The sequence below is a fragment of the Macaca mulatta genome, chromosome 16, assembly GCF_049350105.2.
Source record: "Macaca mulatta isolate MMU2019108-1 chromosome 16, T2T-MMU8v2.0, whole genome shotgun sequence".
Taxonomy (NCBI): Eukaryota; Metazoa; Chordata; class Mammalia; order Primates; family Cercopithecidae; genus Macaca; species Macaca mulatta.
In genome coordinates this window covers 78,130,099-78,148,053 of record NC_133421.1, presented here as the reverse complement: position 1 = coordinate 78,148,053, position 17,955 = coordinate 78,130,099, and the positions used below count along the sequence as shown (strand labels likewise).

The 17,955-nt window shown below is 45.3% G+C and overlaps 1 protein-coding gene and 1 long non-coding RNA gene across 4 annotated transcripts in view; one reads left to right on the top strand and one right to left on the bottom strand.

Annotated features, from left to right (window-relative positions):
• The window catches only part of WIPI1 (WD repeat domain, phosphoinositide interacting 1), a 148,199-nt gene that overhangs the window by 101,138 nt on the left and 29,106 nt on the right, over window positions 1-17,955 (top strand). Inside the window, exons 2-4 of one of the 3 annotated variants that reach the window (XM_077972590.1) lie at window positions 9,099-9,248; window positions 13,731-13,813; window positions 15,857-16,026. In XM_077972590.1, coding sequence (XP_077828716.1) covers window positions 9,169-9,248; window positions 13,731-13,813; window positions 15,857-16,026 — 333 coding nt within the window. In that variant the 5' untranslated portion in view covers window positions 9,099-9,168. Of the gene's footprint in view, window positions 1-9,075; window positions 9,249-13,730; window positions 13,814-15,856; window positions 16,027-17,955 lie in introns of those variants that run through there. The other 2 variants (XM_015120182.3, XM_028836715.2) reach the window with 2 other exon arrangements.
• Window positions 5,594-6,860, bottom strand: LOC114673003 (uncharacterized). The gene is made up of 3 exons (XR_003723539.2): window positions 6,762-6,860; window positions 6,033-6,116; window positions 5,594-5,706 (listed from the first exon to the last, which is right to left on the bottom strand). It is a non-coding gene; the product is annotated as an uncharacterized LOC114673003 (long non-coding RNA).

Genomic DNA, 17,955 nt, shown 5'->3' with positions numbered 1-17,955 from the left:
ATGGTTAATTTTATGTGAATTTCGCTTCAATAAAAAATTACTCAGTATAATTCTCCACATTAACATAGGAGAAAACATGGTTGGGCACGGTGGCTCACGATTGTAATCCCAGCACTTTGGGAGGCCAAGGAGGGCGGATCCTTTGAGGCCAGGAGGTCGAGACCAGCCTGGTCAACATGGCAAAACCCCGTCTCTACTAAAAATACAAAAATGAGCCGGGTGTGGTGGCAGGTGTCTGTAGTCCCAGCTGCTCGGGAGGCAGAAGAACAAGAATCGCTTGAACCTGGGAGTCAGAGGTTGCAGTGAGCCGAGATCGCACCACTGCACTCCAGCCTGGGTGACAGAGTGAGACTCTTGTCTCAAAAAAAAAAAAAAAAAAAAAGAGAGAGAGAGAGAGTGAGAAAACTTACATAATCATTTCAATACAAGCAGAAAGGGTGTATACTGGGGGAAAAAACACTTCGGTGTTGTTACAGTGAACTCCAGCAGGTGGCAGCAATGAGGCATCCATCACAAGGGCCTTTCTCAGCAGAAACAAACATCCCTATGCGCAACGCCTAAAAGGGCAGGTCCCTGCAGGTGCGAGGTGTTTCCGGGGATTCCCAGTAATTAATAGGAAGGGCTTTGGAGGGAGCTGAATGTTCTATAAAAGGTAGAAGAAGCCGATGAAATTTGGGTAACTGATAACACAGGCCCATTTGCACGCAGAAGCCAGTAAGGCCAGAGGAAACCCAAGTTACACTGACAACCAATCTCCATGCTGACCTGCCTCTCCCTGTTCCCTCATCTAATAGGCCACTGAGTCCTATACATTCTACCTCCACCCGCAGCAAGCACCTAAGTTCCAGTGTCTGACTTGGACTGACACACCAGCCTGTCACCTGGTCTCTGCCCCATCACCCACCCACCTCCAATATCCTCTACTGCTGCTGCAGGGAGCTTTCTAAGATGCAATCTGCTTTTGTGAATCACCATTGCCTATACACTCACTACAGCTCAAGAAAGCTGAGACAGGCCAGGCGCGGTGGCTCGCGCCTGTAATCCCAGCACTTTGACAGGTCCAGGCGGGTGGATCATCTGAGGTCAGGAGTTCGAGATCAGCCTGGCCAACATGGTGAAACCCCGTCTCTATAAATAAATAAATAAATAAATAAATAAATAAATAAATAAGCTGGGCGTGGTCGCGCACACCTGTAACCCCAACTACTCTGGAGATTGAGGCAAGAGAATTGCTTGAACCCCCGAGGCAAAGGTTGCAGTGAGCTAAGGTCGCACAACTACTCTCCAGCCTGGGCAACAGAGTGAGACTCCATCTAAAAAAATAATAATAATAATAGAAAGCAGAGACAATGTCCTTTGTTTTGCCCAGAACCAATCTGGTCTGTCTTCAGACATCCGTGCATTGCCTGAGAAACTCCAAGGAGGCTCCTGGCAGGAGGGAAGAGTATTAAACCCTCACCAAGCCAAGAGGTCCCATAGTACAAATGTTCAGCCAAAAATGTTAGCAGCAGAAGGGACCAGAGAGACAAGGAGCAACTTATAAAAATAAGCTGGCCGGGCACAGTGGCTCACGCCTGTAATCCCAGCACTCTGGGAAGCTGAGGTGGGCAGATCACGAGGTCAAGAGATCGAGACTATCCTAGCTAACACAGTGAAACCCCGTCTCTACTAAAAATACAAAAAAAAATTAGCCAGGCGTGGTGGCAGTCACCTGTAGTCCCAGCTACTCGGGAGGCTAAGGCAGGAGAATGGCATGAACCCGGGAGGTGGAGCTTGCAGTGAGCTGAGATCGCACCACTGCACTCCAGCCTGGGCGACAGAGTGAGACTCCGTCTAAAAAAAAAAAAAGAAAAAACCACACTTCCTCACCCTTTTCATTCTTAAGATGCTGTTCTCAATTGGTACACAAGACAGATTTGGGGGAGATGCAATGTCTTATCTTTAGACTCAGAATTTCATAATAGGAAATAATCATTTTGTCTAGCTATTCTTACAACTTGTTCTATGAAATGCTGGGCTCTGATAACAGGTAAAGTACAAGAGGAATGAATCTTGTCAATGTCACTTTTTTTTTTTTCTTTTTCTTTTTGAGACAGAGTCTCGCTTTGTCACCCAGGCAGGAGTGCAGTGTGCAGTGACGTGATCTTGGCTCACTGCAACCTCCGCCTCCCGGGTTCAAGTGATTCTCCTGCCTCAGCCTCCTGAGTAGCTGGGATTACAGGCGCACGCCACCACACCTAGCTAATTACCTTGTGATCCATCCGCCTCGGCAATGTCAGTTTTATTAACTTCCTGCAGCAAGAGGGTGTGCACATCAAGTGAGCCATGAGGCATCTCAGTAAGAGGCTGTGGGAAAGGGATATTTTGCCGGGTTTGTGTTAAGTGATGCTAGGGAGGGAAAGGTAGAAGAAACAGGAATCAGGTCAGGAACGGGTGTGTCGTGAGGCAGGGTGGTTTCCTCATTGGGTATCTCAGAAATTTTTGTTCAGCAAGTGGAGAAATTGAGTAGGTCTGGGAGAGGCTTTGATACGAAAGGATTAGACATGCCAGTGTCAGTAATTTTGCAGCTATGGTGTGGCCTTGGGTTAAACACGGTTTTTGCCTGGCCTTGTGCTGGCCTTGTTTATGGCTGTCGGGAATGTTCCAGTCTGCTTATCCGAGCTGATTTCCATTTTCTCAGGTTCCCACATGTAGTGGGTGTTCCTGGAAGACAGGGATCTATCTTTAAATAAGCTTGGAAAGTACTTGGGAAACAATGTTAAATAAACATAATGCTGGGCTTTCTGGAGACTCGAACGTGCTAAAGCGAAATCTCCCAAGACACCTTCAATTTATTTTCAGCACAGCTGCTTGTGTCGAATTCCAATCTGAGTCAGAACTTCCAGCGATTTCTCAGGTCACTCTGACCTTTTTACCTGTAGTTCTCCCCACTCTTCTTCCCTACTCCAGTGGCCCTGCCTCCTCGTTGCTCTTTGAGCCTTTTCCCCCATAACTGCATAATCTGCTCCCTTTTCTTCCAGACGTCTTGTTCAAATGGAAATTTTCAGTGGGGCCTTCCCTTCCCACCCTATGCAAAATCTTTCCTCCCCACACTCCACACTCCCAAACACGCTTTCACTGCTGTGCGTTTCTTCTTAGCACTTATCACCATCTAGGAACTATACATCTCATTTTTCTTGTTGATGGTCTCTCTGCCCTGGTGGGCAGGGGGTTTTATTTATTTCTTTTGGACAGTGTCATATCCCTAGAACCTGGGGCCATGGCTGGTACACAACAGGCACGTGATAAAAAATTGATCAGATGAATGAATGATTATACAAACTCCTTCCAAACTTCTTCTTCTTCAGAGGGAGTGGTGAGGGAGGCTTCTGTGTTTTCCATTTATAGACAGTAAACAGGTTTTGGAAGAATACACAAGGCAGCCTCAGAGACTTACCTTTTGGGGCTTTCGGACCGGCTACCCATATCTTATCACTCAAGCCAGTTTTTCCTGAGGTGTCCACCCAACCATCCTAAAACTAAATCACGCAGACCACTAGATGGCACTGTTCACCAAGAATCTCGGGATTCTTAGCCACGCCCCTCTCACCTCCACCCCAAAGCCTTTGAATCCACCTTCTTCCCAGGGTTGACTGATTCTAAAAAATGGTTACCACTCCCTACACCACCGCTAGACTAGAAAGAAACCTAAAGTAGTACAGCACTTCCCAACAAGCCATGCCCAGCCAGGAGCACAGGCTAACCCTCTGGGAGCAAAGGTCGTTTTTGAGTATTTCTAGACGTACCCTTGGTAAATGTAGGCAAAGTGTTGGTGCCCTTTGAAGAGCTGCAGGACTCCACACTCTCCCCCTTGTACTTAGCCTGTGACCTCTTGGCATAATTCGGCCTCTATCTCTTCACCCCTTGCTCCTCTGTCCCCTCATAGGATGAAGCACAGGTTAAGATGCCAATTCTATTTCCAGCCTTGAGCCAAAGGAGTCCGAGAGACAGCGTGGACTGGCAACCCGGGCACCCAGTGGAAGGGACAGAATACAACCACACCTGCATCAAAAACTGTGCTCGGGCCTTTGGCAACTTACTCAACAGTCTCCACTTCGGCATATGCAGCTGCCTGATGGGGATAAACATTCCTAGACCAGATAGGTGTGGTTAGTGTTAAATGAGAAGATGGATGACGCTCCAAACCAAGCTTTATAGAAAGCTTGGTTTTCTATTTTCAGATATCGCCTATAATTATACTCTAAAATTTAAGGCAGGGTGATCGGCTGACCTGCTGAACCCGTCTCTGTATTCTCGACCAATCTGAAGATGCCTCAGTGAACAAACACACCCTGATTGAACCTCTCTGCACTGGCATGAGTAATAGACTCTCAGCTCAAAGGACATTAGCAAAAGCACTCATAGAGAGCAACTGTCTTCGTGATCATCAGCCAATCAGCAAGCATTTATTGAAAACCTGTGATTCACCTTGCTGTTTCAGGAAGGTTATTCTGGAGGCAAACATAAGATGGGTGAGGGGAGAGAATGAAGATTAAGACATCAGTTCACTCTTTCATGAAATGACATTTTTCCTGACTCTTGGGAAGGAATATGTAAGTCAAGGAATATTAGAAGTGTTGTTAGTTTTTGCTCCCTGTCTCTCCCCTTTCCATCAATAAATCCAGAAATAATGGTTCCATTTGGGGGACAAGGGCACATGATAGGGGTCCTTCATTCCCTGCAGCCATGCTATCTCACACAAACTGTCTATAATTAGAAACAAAAACCCAGTTGCACCTGCTGCTCAGCCAGATCTCTGGCTTCCTGCTTGCCAATCAGATCCATCATCTCCTTTCCCAGAAATCACCCCACAGCCCAACCCCTCCTCTTCTACCCTGGCACCATAGGGCTGACTCCTTGAACTTCCTCCACGTACTGACACATCGCCCTTCCCTCCCTCTCCCTCTTGGCTCCATTGTCCCAAGGCCCTTCCTACTTTACCCTTTCTCAAAGGGCCACATAACTGGCCCATTAGGGTTCAACTCGTTCTCAGTTCATGTTCTGAGTATTGCCCCATAGCAGAAAAGAAAAAGGAGATTATTTCCTGTAACTTGGTTTTGTAAAAATAGAATGGACTTTATAAAAAGAAGAGCAGAACAGGAACAGTGTTTGTTCACCTAGTAGTTACTCTAATTATAGATGGTTGGGTGCCATGAGTGACCATATGGGGTGACAGGAGTGTTGCATCAGACAGGACATCTCATTTCCACCTTCCCCTGTGAATGCCCTGTGCATGCCCTAATCAGCATTTTAAAATTACAACCTGATTGTTACACAAATAAGAAGTCTCTCCATTAGATGAATCGTGGCCTGCAATTTTGTATTACCAAACATGCTTTTAATTCCCAGAGCCCAGCTTTATTCTCCCAGATTTTGCTGACTGGTAAGTAACTTACGAGTAAGTTTTCCTAGAAATAATGGAGGTGTTTTTGTTTGTTTGTTTTGTTTTTCAGGGAAAAGATAGACATTTAGGAATTTCAGTCGAAAGAGAAGAAGCCAAAATCTTATTCCCATTGGAACAAAGCATTGTTTGCCGTCCCACCTACCCCATTACCTTTTGCTGATGTTATTTAGTAGTGAAATTGCTGTTGCAAGAAATTGTAAGAATTAGGATGCTCGTAAGCCCAACATTCAAATCAAGAATGTCCTCTTCCACAGAACCCAGAACTAGAATGTTAAAAAAGAAAAACCAGTCTGACATTCAATGGATTCAGCACTTCTTAAGTTATTTATAACCTTGTCCTTGGCTTTTTATATGAATGGACTTCTGGGAAATTTTTTGAGGGTGGAGCTCTTCAAAGTGGCTGCTTACACCTCTAACAAAAATCACAAACCAGCCCTCCACAAACCACATCCAGCTAGCTGATGTATTCAATTTGGCTCACAAGGTACTTTTTGAAAATAAGAATTAGTTTTCACCAGTTTTTAAATTTACCTACAAATGCAGGTTCTTACTAAAATAGGCATAGATTTATATAAAAATATAGACTTACGTATTGTCTTGGGAAAAAGGAAGTCAGATGAGGCAGCCCTGGGACGTTATTTCCACATGGCTGGTGGCATAATGGACCATTAGCCTGGAAAGAAACATATAAGGGGGATCGTTCACAGGAAGGTTGGGGCTGGGAAGGTGACCATTTTTCTCCCATGGCCACATCTCTACATCCAAACCTTAATTCCAGTAAGCATGCAGTTCTGCTGCTAATGAAAAGTGCCTGAAATGAAATAAATCTTCCTCATTACTTGACTGAAGATCTAGTTTCTAAAAGCAACTCAACAGGCTTCCCCTTCCCAACCACGAAACCAGCTTTGACTCTTCCCTCTTCTTCCCTGCCCCTTCCCCTTCCCCATTAGTTGCCATGCCTGTCATTTAGTCCCTCAAGAGTCTACTGAGAATAAAGTAGCCACCAGCTACATGAACACTTAACATGTGGCTCATGAGAACTGAGATATGCTATAAGTAAAAAACACACACCAGATTTTCAATATTTAGTTCTAAAAACATTAAAATCTAAGGCCAGGCATGGTGGCTTATGCCTGTAATCCCAGCACTTTGGGAGGCCGAGGCGGGTGGATCACGAGGTCAGGAGTTTGAGATCAGCCTGGCCAATATGGTGAAATCTCATCTGTACTAAAAATACAAAAATTAGCTGGGCATGGTGGCGGGCACCTGTAGTCCCAGCTGCTCAGGAGACTAAGGCAGGAGAATGGCTTGAACCCACCTGTAGCCTGTAGTCTCAGCTGCTCAGGAGGCTGAGGCAGGAGAATCGCTTGAACCCGGGAGGCAGAGGTTGCAGTGAGCCTGGTGACAGAGCGAGACTCTGTCTCAAAAAAAAAAAAAAAGAAAGAAAGAAAGAAAGAAAATTAAAACCTGAATTAACTGATCAGTAACTTTATATTGATTATCTTTATATTGAAATGATATTTTGGATCTATTAGATTAAATAAATGATATTATTCAAATTAATTTGCCTATTTCTTTTTACCTTCTTAAATGTATCTTCTGGAAAATTGAAATTTACATGTGGAGTTCACATTTGGGGCTCATTTTATCTATTGGTCAGCACTGCCTGAAAACAACTCCATGATTTGGTCTAATTTTCTGGCCTTGTTTTCATCACTTTAGCCTAGTCTCTCCTGTGCCTTTACTTCCAGAATTTCACATTAGTCCCCTAAAGACTTCTAGGTATTTTCCCACTTCTACTTTGTTCTGCACACCCTGGCCAACTTTATCGGACAAAGACACTGCTTTTATCACGAAACACTCCTGCTCAAAAACTAACACCAGCTCCCACATCTACCCCATAAAGTGCAGACTCTTAATAACAAACTGATAATAACAGCTTACACTTTAAAAACTTTATGGTACGCTTCATGTAATTCTCCAAACAATTTAGCACCTAGCATGCCAGATTCTAGGTTTTCTAACCAGGACAGAAATGACTGCAGCGTTTGACAGAGCTGGAAGGTGGGGGGGGAAGCAGCTTTGATCTGAGAGGTTACAAAAATGGCACGAAGTATCTAAACAGCAGTTCCATTCACTTCTGAGAGTTTATACAACACCTCACAATCAGCCAAAGAGCAGTAACATCTCTGAGTCTATGAGCTGAACTATTTTTTACATCAGTGGAGAGAAAAAAAATAAAGTTGAGAAAAGAAACTGTTACATTTGCATCTCAGAAAACACAAACCGGAAATCCAACCAGAAAGGTTTAGGTGAAACAGTGCCCTTTGCTCATCTATTCTAGGTCCAAGATTAAAATATATACATATATATATATGGCTTTGTCATAAACTAGGTATTAAAAGTGGGAAATGGGGAAAATCGCAATTACTTTTGCACCAACCTAATAAATTTGAATTATGCTGATTTGAGACACTGTCATATAACAATAATTAAAATATCATCTCAAAATTTGAAAACGATGAATTCAAAATCCATCAGCAATTATACAATCCAAAGCTGGCAGAGCGCCTGATTCATAAGCCGTATTGACAATAATTCCACATGGAAATATGTACAGTACTTAGCTTGAAAAAAGAGATCCTTTGTCAAGGTTTATCTCGAATTATGTGAGTTTCGAATTGTGCTACGTCTTCCAGACTTTACCCCTTTCATAAACTACACTGCCCTACACACTCTTTCATTTTCTTTTCAGCTACGGATCGGATAGGTCTTGCCAAATAACTGTTTAGCAGTTATTTAGTGCACAGGTCTTGAAAGCAAATACACATTCTACCATTTATTGTTACTTTAGACAAATTGTGTAGCTTTGGAGCTTCAGTTGCCTCTTCTGTATAGTGAGCACAATCATATTTTCCACACAAGTTTTATAAGAATTCAACAAGATGACATACATAGTATGGCGCTTGGCAAGTAGTGAGGTTCTCAACCGCTCGGCAATGGATAAGATAACTTGCTATCTCTCTGGCTGAGGCAGCCCCATTTCAGGAGCTTCTCTCAATGCAGTTTGAGGACTCTACAAAAGGGTGGGGCTTTGGAGTCTAACCCTCTCTGCTAAACTCTGTAAGTTTAACAGGCAGAGTTACACATGTCAAGGGGTCTGGGCGGGGTGGGAACTAGCGCGTCCTCCTGCCCCGCTTGCGGTGGCCCGGACACAGTTGCCGGACTGAAACCAGCAGGTCTGGCTCCAGCCGCATTCATTCTTCCCTCTCCCTCCCAGCTGGGCGGCTCCGGCAATGAAAACACCACCACGTGGGCCTGCTGCCTTTGCGTCACGCGCCTTTGTCCAATGGAAAGCCGCGTTACGAAGCCAGGGGCGGGTCGCCAGGGTGGATCCGCCCACAGCCGTCACGGATTGGCCAAGGAGGCGGTGTCCGCCCGCCGCGGCTTGGGCTCGTGGCCAATGGTGACCGGAGGCAGGGGGCCCGCCCTGTCAGGTGCTCTGGTCCTCGGGACCCGCTCGAGAGGCAAGGAGGGGCGGAGCGAGACCGGGGACGGGGCGGGGACGGGGCGGGGACGGGACGGGGCGGGGACGGGGCGGGGACGGGACGGGGCGGGGACGGGGCGGGGCAGGACCGGCGACCCGGCCCGTGGAGCCGGAGCGGGCGGGCTGCTGAGGTGGCTGTCGCCGGCTCCGAGCTGCGGCTTCCCGGGCCGAGCCCCCGATGGAGGCCGAGGGCGCGGACGCTCCCCCGGGTGGGGTCGAGTCGGCGCTCAGCTGCTTCTCTTTCAACCAGGACTGCACGTAAGTCGCGACGCGGCCCCTGCCAGGGAGGTGGGGGACAGAGTGTCAGGACCCAGGGGTGTCGTCCTGAGCGCAACTTGTGGCCTGCGCCTCGAGGCAGCCTCGGCGGGAGGGCCGGTGGCTGCTTCGGACGCGTTGGGATCTTGTTATCCCCTTACGCCTGCAGTGGGGTTTGCCCCACCCCACCCCACTCCCAGTGTCCTCCGAGAGCCAGAAGGTTGGGCCAGGGGTGAAAGCAGGGAGTTCGCAAAGGGAGTGGTGGGGCAGCGGGGGCCACGAAATATGGGGGGAGCAGGGCAGTGGGAAAGCCAGTGACCAAAGTGGGTGTCTGGGGAAGAGAGACGGTGGCCACAAAAAGATGAGAAAGGAGAGGAAGTTGCAAGTTGATCCAGGACTCTGTAGTTGGGGCCCAGGAAGATGAGAGTACTGGAAAAACTTTCCCATTTGTCCTTGAGCATCTCAACGTGGCATCTGGGCAGGGCCTCAAGCGAAGAGGCAGCCTATCCCTGCGGCCAGGCCAGCCCCTGCCCCATCCCCAGCGCAGGGCATCGTGCCTGCCCGCTCTGGATGGAAGAAATCTTTGGATTTCTTTGGCTGTTGTCACATCGCCCACCCAGCCAGGCAGGATCTCCTTCTCGGAGTCCAAGACTTTTCCCGGGCGCAGACTGCTTTCTCTCCAGGAAACAGGAGCTCCACCCTGTTGTTTTTGAGTGGATGTTTAATGTTTTACTTTGATGTTCACATTTGGGCTTTGGGAGGGAGCTGGGACTTGAAGCGTGTTTCAGGCATCTGCAGGATTCTGTGACTTACAGGCAAACGCGTGTTTCTTTCCCTATTTTCATGGAAGCCAGCCCTGGGGACCATATGGAATCATCTTTTTGGAATGTGCACCCAGAGCATCAGGCGGGGATGACCGATTCCCAGTTTCCCACTTCCTGCTGTACCAGTTTCTGTGCCTTGGCTGCTGGTGACTGAGCTATGCTAATATTGATCCTTCAGTAGTGTAATTAAGGCCATTATGTACCATTAGCCACCCTGGCTTCCATTCCCTTTGTGTTTCTGTTTAAAAACACCGGTGCTGAACAATATGCCTTTGTTTGAAAAAACCATATGTGTAATCATGTAATCGAGTAGCTCTACAGCTTGGTTATTTGAGTGACTTTCAAGTTTTTCTTGACCACAATCCGCAATAAGAAATACATATTGCAACATCACCCAATACCCATAACACATACACTATTCACAAAATATCATGTGCAAATTTTCTATGTCGTTTTTTTCTAAGCTGCTTGTGACTCACTGAATTGCGTTTTAGGATCCACTCATGAGTTGAGACCTGCCGTTTATAAAAGTGCTGGTATAGATAAAATCCTGATGTTTTGTAAGAACATCCTTTGCAAGAGGGCATGGCTGTTGAAATGCCTGGGTGATGTTTTCCTTCCCAATTGAACACAAGTTAAGAAGGGGGGTTAGTTTGCTTATAAGTAGTAAATGTTCTAAATTCTGCTTTGTAACATTATTAGATTTGAAAAAAAAAAAGGGTGTTAATTTATATTCTAGTCATTAAATAATGCAAAGTCCCAGCTTTCTACAGCAATTGAATGTTATTATCAAAACTGTAGGGTGCTTTGAAAGTTAATTTCCTTACTCCCTACTGTTAGTTTTATTTTCTTGGATGGAGGCTCTGCTGGGCAGCTTTGCCTTGCCTATAAATAAAAGTTCTTGTCACAGTCAGTTGCTTTGAGCCACAGAGGGTATGACATTGGATTTTAAAATAAGTCAATTCACCTGAATATATTTAGGTATATTGCCATGTCTTTTTCTATAAATGCAGGCTGAATTTGGGATCCAGTATTTCCAAAGAAGGTAGGTGAAAACAGCAAACGCTTACCAGTCCCCTATGCTTATACTTCGTGCTTGGTACCATGCTATACACTTTGGGTACTTTTTTTTTTTTTTTTTTTGGACAGAGTCTTGCTTTGTCACCCAGGCTGGAGTGCAGTGGTTGTGATCTTGGCTCAGTGCTGCCTCTGCCTCCCAGGGTTCAAGCGATTCTCCCGTCTCAGCCTCCCGAGTAGCTAGGATTATAAACATGTACCACTACGCCCAGCTAATTTTTTGTTTTTTTAGTAGAGATGGAATTTTGCCCTATTGCCCAGGTTGGTCTCGAACTCCTGACCTCAAGTGATCCACCCACCTCAGCCTCCCAAAATGCCGGGATTACAGGTGTGACCCACTGTGCCCAGCCTACTTTGGGTACATTTTACATTTGATTAGTGATAAATATTGTCCCCAGCTCTGTTTCCGTGAGTGGTGATTAGAATTTTGTTTCTACCGAAAGACTTTATGGACGAAATAAGGTCTAAGTCTAAATTTCTTGATTCAGAGTCTTTCGTGGCCATTGATCAATCATCTAAAATATCACATAAAACATCACTCTGCAATTTTCTCATATGTAGAATTCTTCTGGTCCAGGAGCAGGGCTTATGTTTGAAAATTACTTTAAATTGCTGCCACTTTGCATTACTATTATAAAACTCTAGTTACAGTATTTCTTTCCTTACTTGCAAACTTTACAAACCTCAATTTGCAGCCAAACACATCTATATTTATGTGAAAAAGTTTATGTGAAGAAAGTTTAAAAACAATAATCACTACAAAATACTTTTTGAAGTTTTAAGATGCTCTGGGCTTACTTTTCCAGTTGCTGTCTGGCATCATGAATACCTCAATCTGGGAACTAAATGCCAATTCTAAGTGCACAGCTGCAAATGTCTAACCCACCAGTTTAGCTACTTAGCAGGCTGGAGGTCTGCGAGCCGTCACCAGCTACCTTGTGGATTAAAAGTTTACTGTAGTTGCCCTATCCCTGTGTCCCAGGGAAGAACAAGTGTTTGGGTAGGGAAAAAAAAATTCCAGGGAAAATCATGTGACCTTCTCTTTTTTAGGCTAGTGAAACAAGAGCCTTGGCCATCCAGGCTTGTAGTAGTAAGTTGCTTATTTTAGTATATGCTTCCCTGTAAAGAGTGAATCTCACCTTGGCTTCCAGAGCACACTGCTCTGAGTGTGCTCCAGGTCAGATTCTGTTCATCACTTAGGTGCGGAGGGCGCAGCTGGAAAGAGCTGGGTGGGGATTCCCAGCTGCTGAACAAAGTCGACTTTGATGTTTACTTTCAACACAAGGCCAAGAAAATCTGGATTCATGTCCTATCTTATCTCCTCATTGAAAAATGAAAAATTAAGAAAACCTTAAATTAAGGTTTAAATTAAATTAAATTAAGAAAAAATTTAAAAAAGTCCCTTTTTAAAAAGGCACTTTGTCCCAGATAAATGTTTAGTTTTTATTTTGTTTGTTGGTTGGTTGTGATGATTGCTTTGTAGGACATAGTAGAAAGCAGAGTTCTCCAACTTTGGCTGCTTATTAGAGTACTTGAACTTAAAAGAAAATCCAATTAAACTTCCCAGCTGAGTTTAGTGTACATCCAGGTGTGAGAGCTACTTGTATAAAGTATCGGGACATTTTTCTGGAAACTGATGAAAGGAAGAATCTATTAAATTTTACCTACTAATGACCTACTATGCCTACTGTGAAAGTGTTTCTTAGGCCAGGCGCGGTGGCTCACGCCTGTAATCTCAGCACTTTGGGAGGCCGAGGCAGGTGGATTACTTGAGGCCAGGAGTTTGAGATCAGCCTAGTCAACATGGTGAAACTCTGTCTCTACTAAAAATACAAAAATTAGCCAGGCGTGGTGGTGCGTGCCTGTGATCCTCACTGCTTGGGAGGCTAAGGCAGAAGAATTGCTTGAACCCAGGAGGCAGAGGTTGTAGTGAGCCGTGATGGCGCCACTGCACTCTAGCCCGGGTGACAGAGCGAGACTCCATCTCAAAAAAAGAAAGAAAGAGAGAAAGCGAGAAAGAGAGAGAGAAAAAGGAAGGAAGGAAGGAAGGAAGGAAGGAAGGAAGGAAGGAAGGAAGGAAGGAAGGAAGGAAGGAAGGAGGGAGGGAAGGAAGGAAGGAGTATTTCTTCTTATAAGCAACAAACAAAGTTATGAAGGAAAGAAAAAATGATTTATCTGGTAAAGTGCCTCTCAGACAACAAGAAGACCCCTTTGTTGTGTTGGAGGTAGAGTTTTGAGCTATTATGAATATTCTTAAACATTCCAGTTTTCCTATTATCTGCCCAATTGGAAAAATATGTCTGGTAGCTTTGACATTTTGTTGGATGACAGAACTTATGCCGTTTCATGTCCCTTGACCATTTCACTTTTTTTTTTAAGTTGCCTTTGACTTTTTTTTCTTTTCTTTTACTCTTCCTGCCTGTCAAGGCATGCTCACCATTTAGGAAGTTATCAAGGATCTAAGCTCCTGCAGATGCTTGTTTACCTGTACCCCTGAGGCTAGGGGGCAAAAGGTATCTATTTTCAGACAGATCTGTTGTTAGAATACCTGTCGTCATTCCCATGCTGTCATTATCCTCCACAGGTCCCTGGCAATTGGAACTAAAGCCGGGTATAAGCTGTTTTCTCTGAGTTCTGTGGAGCAGCTGGATCAAGTCCATGGAAGCAGTAAGTGTGTGTGACTGAGACCCCAGGGATCTGCAGGACAACCAGAGCCTCTTTCTAGGCTTTATTCTGAGGTGCTACCAAGCAGCCTATTTTTCCCTTCCTTAACCGTCAAACTTAGGGAAGTCAAGATTTTTCAGATTTAAATATAAATCATTGCCACCACTTGCTTTAAAACCACAGGCACTTAGTAAGATCTGGCAACAGTTTAAGTAACATTTTCTTTTTATATGAATAAATTATTTGTGTGAAATCATATTACTGAGACTTTTTCACATGCTTATATGCACAGTCATTAATTTTTATCGTTGTCAAACCTAAAGAACACTTGTGACATTTTCTTTTATTTCTTTCTTTCTTTCTTTTTTTTTTTTTTTTTTTTTTTTTTTGAGACGGAGTCTTGCTCTGTCACCTGGCTGGAGTGCAGTGGCACGATCTTGGCTCACTGCAACCTCCACCTCCTGGGTTCAAGTGATTCTCTTGCCTCAGCCTCCCAAGTAGCTGAGATTACAGGCACATGCCACCAAACCCAGCTAATTTTTATATTTTTAGTAGAAATGGAGTTTTACCATGTTGGCCAGGCTCATTTCCAACTCCTGACCTTGAGTGACCTGCCCACTTCGGCCTCCCAAAGTCCTGGGATTACAGGCATGAGCCGCCTCACCCAGCCACTTGTGACTTATTTTTGCCGTTATATTGGCACCATAAGATACTGATAACATTCATTCAGCTATGGAAGTATCTGTTTGAAGAAGGCAACAGTATCCTGCTTACATAGCCCATGACAATGATGTTGAAGCACATCCAGTGAACACTGTAAATAATTCACTAGAAATGTCACTTCCTTATTTTTTCAGGCTGATAGTTTATGCCATCATAATAGCAAACAATATACAATCTTTCAGTTTCCTGGAAAGAAAGTGGTTCAGTAAATAATATTTTGGACTCCTACTTTATTTGTAAGATGTTATTTTTATTATACCATTCTTGTGAATTTTTTGCTCTATGTCTGTCCCACATTGTTCCCTGTGGGCCTTGTCCAAGTGAAAGAAAGGTACACATATGAAAAGAACGTGCTCAGAAAGACACCAAAGCCGTAACCTTTGTGCTCAGGAGGGTCATTAACTAACTTCCTGAGTCCAGAAGTACTCATCATAATACTGATGTCCAGCTTATTTTCAGCAGGAAAGAGATCCAGGGAGCACAGCAAGATAGGGGGTGGGGGGAGTACAGATTGAACTCTGTTACTGTCCCCTCCCATGTCGGCACCCCTCTAGCAGGACAAGGAGAATTCTGAAGCAGAGGTTCCCAACTGAGAAGTCACACCTTTGAAATCTCTCAGGGAAAGGGTAGATGAAAATTATTCAAACATTCCAAACATGTTTGACAGAGCAAACGGTGGAGCCCTAGGGTCTGGAGGGAGATTCTTCCACTCAGACATCATCAGAGACAGCTGTCTGCCTTTGCTCTGACTTTGCAGTCTAGTCACTAGTGTCTTCTTTTTCTTTTCTTGAGACGGAATCTTGCTTGTCGCCCAGGCTGGAGCGCAGTGGTATGATCTCGGCTCACTGCAACCTCTTCCTCCCAGGTTCAGGTGACTCTCATGCCTCAGCCTCCCGAGTAGCTGGGATTACAAGTGTGCACCACCACACCTGGCTAATTTTTAAACTATTTTTAGTAGAGATGGGGTTTTGCCATGTTGGCCAGGCTGGGCTTGAACTCCTGGCCTCAAGTGATTCTCCTGCCTCAGCCTCCCAAAGTGCTGGGATTATAGGCGTGAGCCACCAGGCCAGGCCACTAGTGTTTTCTTCACTTTAGATATTTGGAAAGGACTCTGAAAGTGCTCCCTGGGAGAGGGTAAGAAGTCACCTGGCAGGGTGGGGGGCATGGCGGATCACTGTCAATGCAAGCTCAGAGAGGGCGCCTGGCTGGCAAGACCTGGAGAACCTTTGGAACCTGGCCTGCACCGGGCCCAGTGTCATGGACGCTGGAATCCTTCTTGGAAGTGATCCATCCATGTAACCTCCTGGCCACTTTTCCTCCCAGATGAAATCCCGGACGTCTACATCGTGGAGCGCCTCTTCTCCAGCAGCCTGGTGGTGGTAGTCAGTCACACAAAACCACGGCAAATGAACGTGTATCACTTCAAGAAAGGCACAGAGATCTGTAATTACAGCTACTCCAGCAACATCTTGTCCATAAGGCTGAACCGGCAGGTGAGTGGGGGAAATCTCTCAGGGTTTCAAAGCTTCTGCTAACGGGAACCAGAGAAAAAAGATGGACATCTTTCAAGATCAATGTCTTTAAAACAAGCTGCCAATTCTAATGAGAATTTTAACACTGAGGCCCCGTGTCCTGGGGGTATTGTAAACAGAGTCTACTCCAGGTGCTGGTTATAACCTTGTCTTCCCTGGACCTCTGGCTTATGTTTCCAGAACGTTGGTCCCTGACTCGTAGGCTGCACCCTCTCCTTAGGGTGCAGGTTGGGCACCGCAGGGATGGGTCAGAGCTCTGGGTTGAACAGTCCCATGAGCCACCGCAGGGGCATCTTAAATCAGAGGAGCGACTCTTCTGGTTTTGCCCCAGATAGTGGCATTCACTGCAGATGGTGGGGCAATACCACCAAGCAGGAGACGCCTGAGAGTGAAGTCGGGGCTCCCTGGGTCAGGAAAACCGCCCTTCTCCCACCTCGTCCTCAGCTCTCCTGGAAGGCCCACTATTCCGCCTTGGGTTCTCATTTTTCTTTTTCCCAGCTAACCCTTGAAGACTTCTTCTGTTTTGTAGCATTTTCCTTGTTGAAGGATTATTCTGCTCTCAAGTAGGCCATACATTCTCTTTTAAAATATAAATTCTTATTCAGTAAGTATTGGGGGTGTTAGCAGATCTCCTTTTGAATTGCTGGGTTTTCGTTTTGGGTTGTTGTTTTTGTTTTTGAGACAGGGTCTTGCTCTGTTACCCAGGCTGGAATGCAGTAGCACGATCGTGGCTCACTGCAGCCTCCATCTCCCAGGCTCAAGCAATCCTCCCACCTCAACCTCCTGAGTAGCTGGGACTACAGGTGGGCACCACCACGCCTAGCTAATTTTTTTGTGTGTGTTTTTTTATAGCGACAGAGTGTATTCATCTGTTCTCACATTGCTATAAAGAACTACCTGAGACTGGATAATTTATAAAGAAAAGAGGTTTAATTGGCTCTAGGTTCTGTAGGCGGTACAGGAAGCATGGCGGCATCTGCTTCTGGGGAGGGCTCAGGGAGCTTTGACTCACGGCGGAAGGCAAAGCGGGAGCAGGCGTCTTACGTGGCAGGAGCAGGACCAAGAGATGGGTGGGGGGTGCTACCCACTTTTAAACAACCAGGTCTTGTGAGAACTCACTCACTCTACAGTACCAAGGGGGGTGATGGTGCTAAACCATTCATAAGAACTCTGCCCCACCTCCTCCAACACTGAAGATTACAATTCGACATGAGATTTGGGGAGGGACATCGATCCGAACCATGTTACAGTGTTTCCCCATGTTGCCCAGTCTGGCCTCAAACTCCTGGGCTCAAGGATCCTCCTTGGCCTCCCAGAGTGCTGGAATTACAGGCATGAACCACCACACCTGATCAAATTACTGTGAGGACAGGGACTGTCTTGGTGTGTTCACTATGATAAGACCTGGTAGAAAAGACAGTAGATACGTGCTCATAAATATCGATCTCCTGACTGACTGTTAAATAAGTCAATAAACAAAGAGATTCTTTGTGTGACCATGCAGATTTATCTATGTGATTAAGTATTCCCAGAGTGGTTGTTGCATTCATTGAGGATGATGTTTTCTTCTGTCTTTGTATCTGAACCCTTACGTACTAATTCTTTTTTTAACAAATGAGACAAATAAATGCTCTTTAAATTTACGAGAAGGAAGGGATTGTTTCTTTGAGTTGATCAGCTCTTTCCAATGAAAATCCACGTAAGTCCGTCTAAAGCAGTGCAGTGAAAAATAGCTGGAGAAAGAGAAGTGAGGCCTTTTAAGTAGGGAGTAGCAGGAGTAAGAAAGAAAAGAAACCCGCGTTCTTGGCAAGGAGGGAAGGGCAGTTTGAGAGTTTTCTACTTGAAGGCTTCTAGATAAAATTCTTGACTCAAGTGTTTTCTTTGAAATCT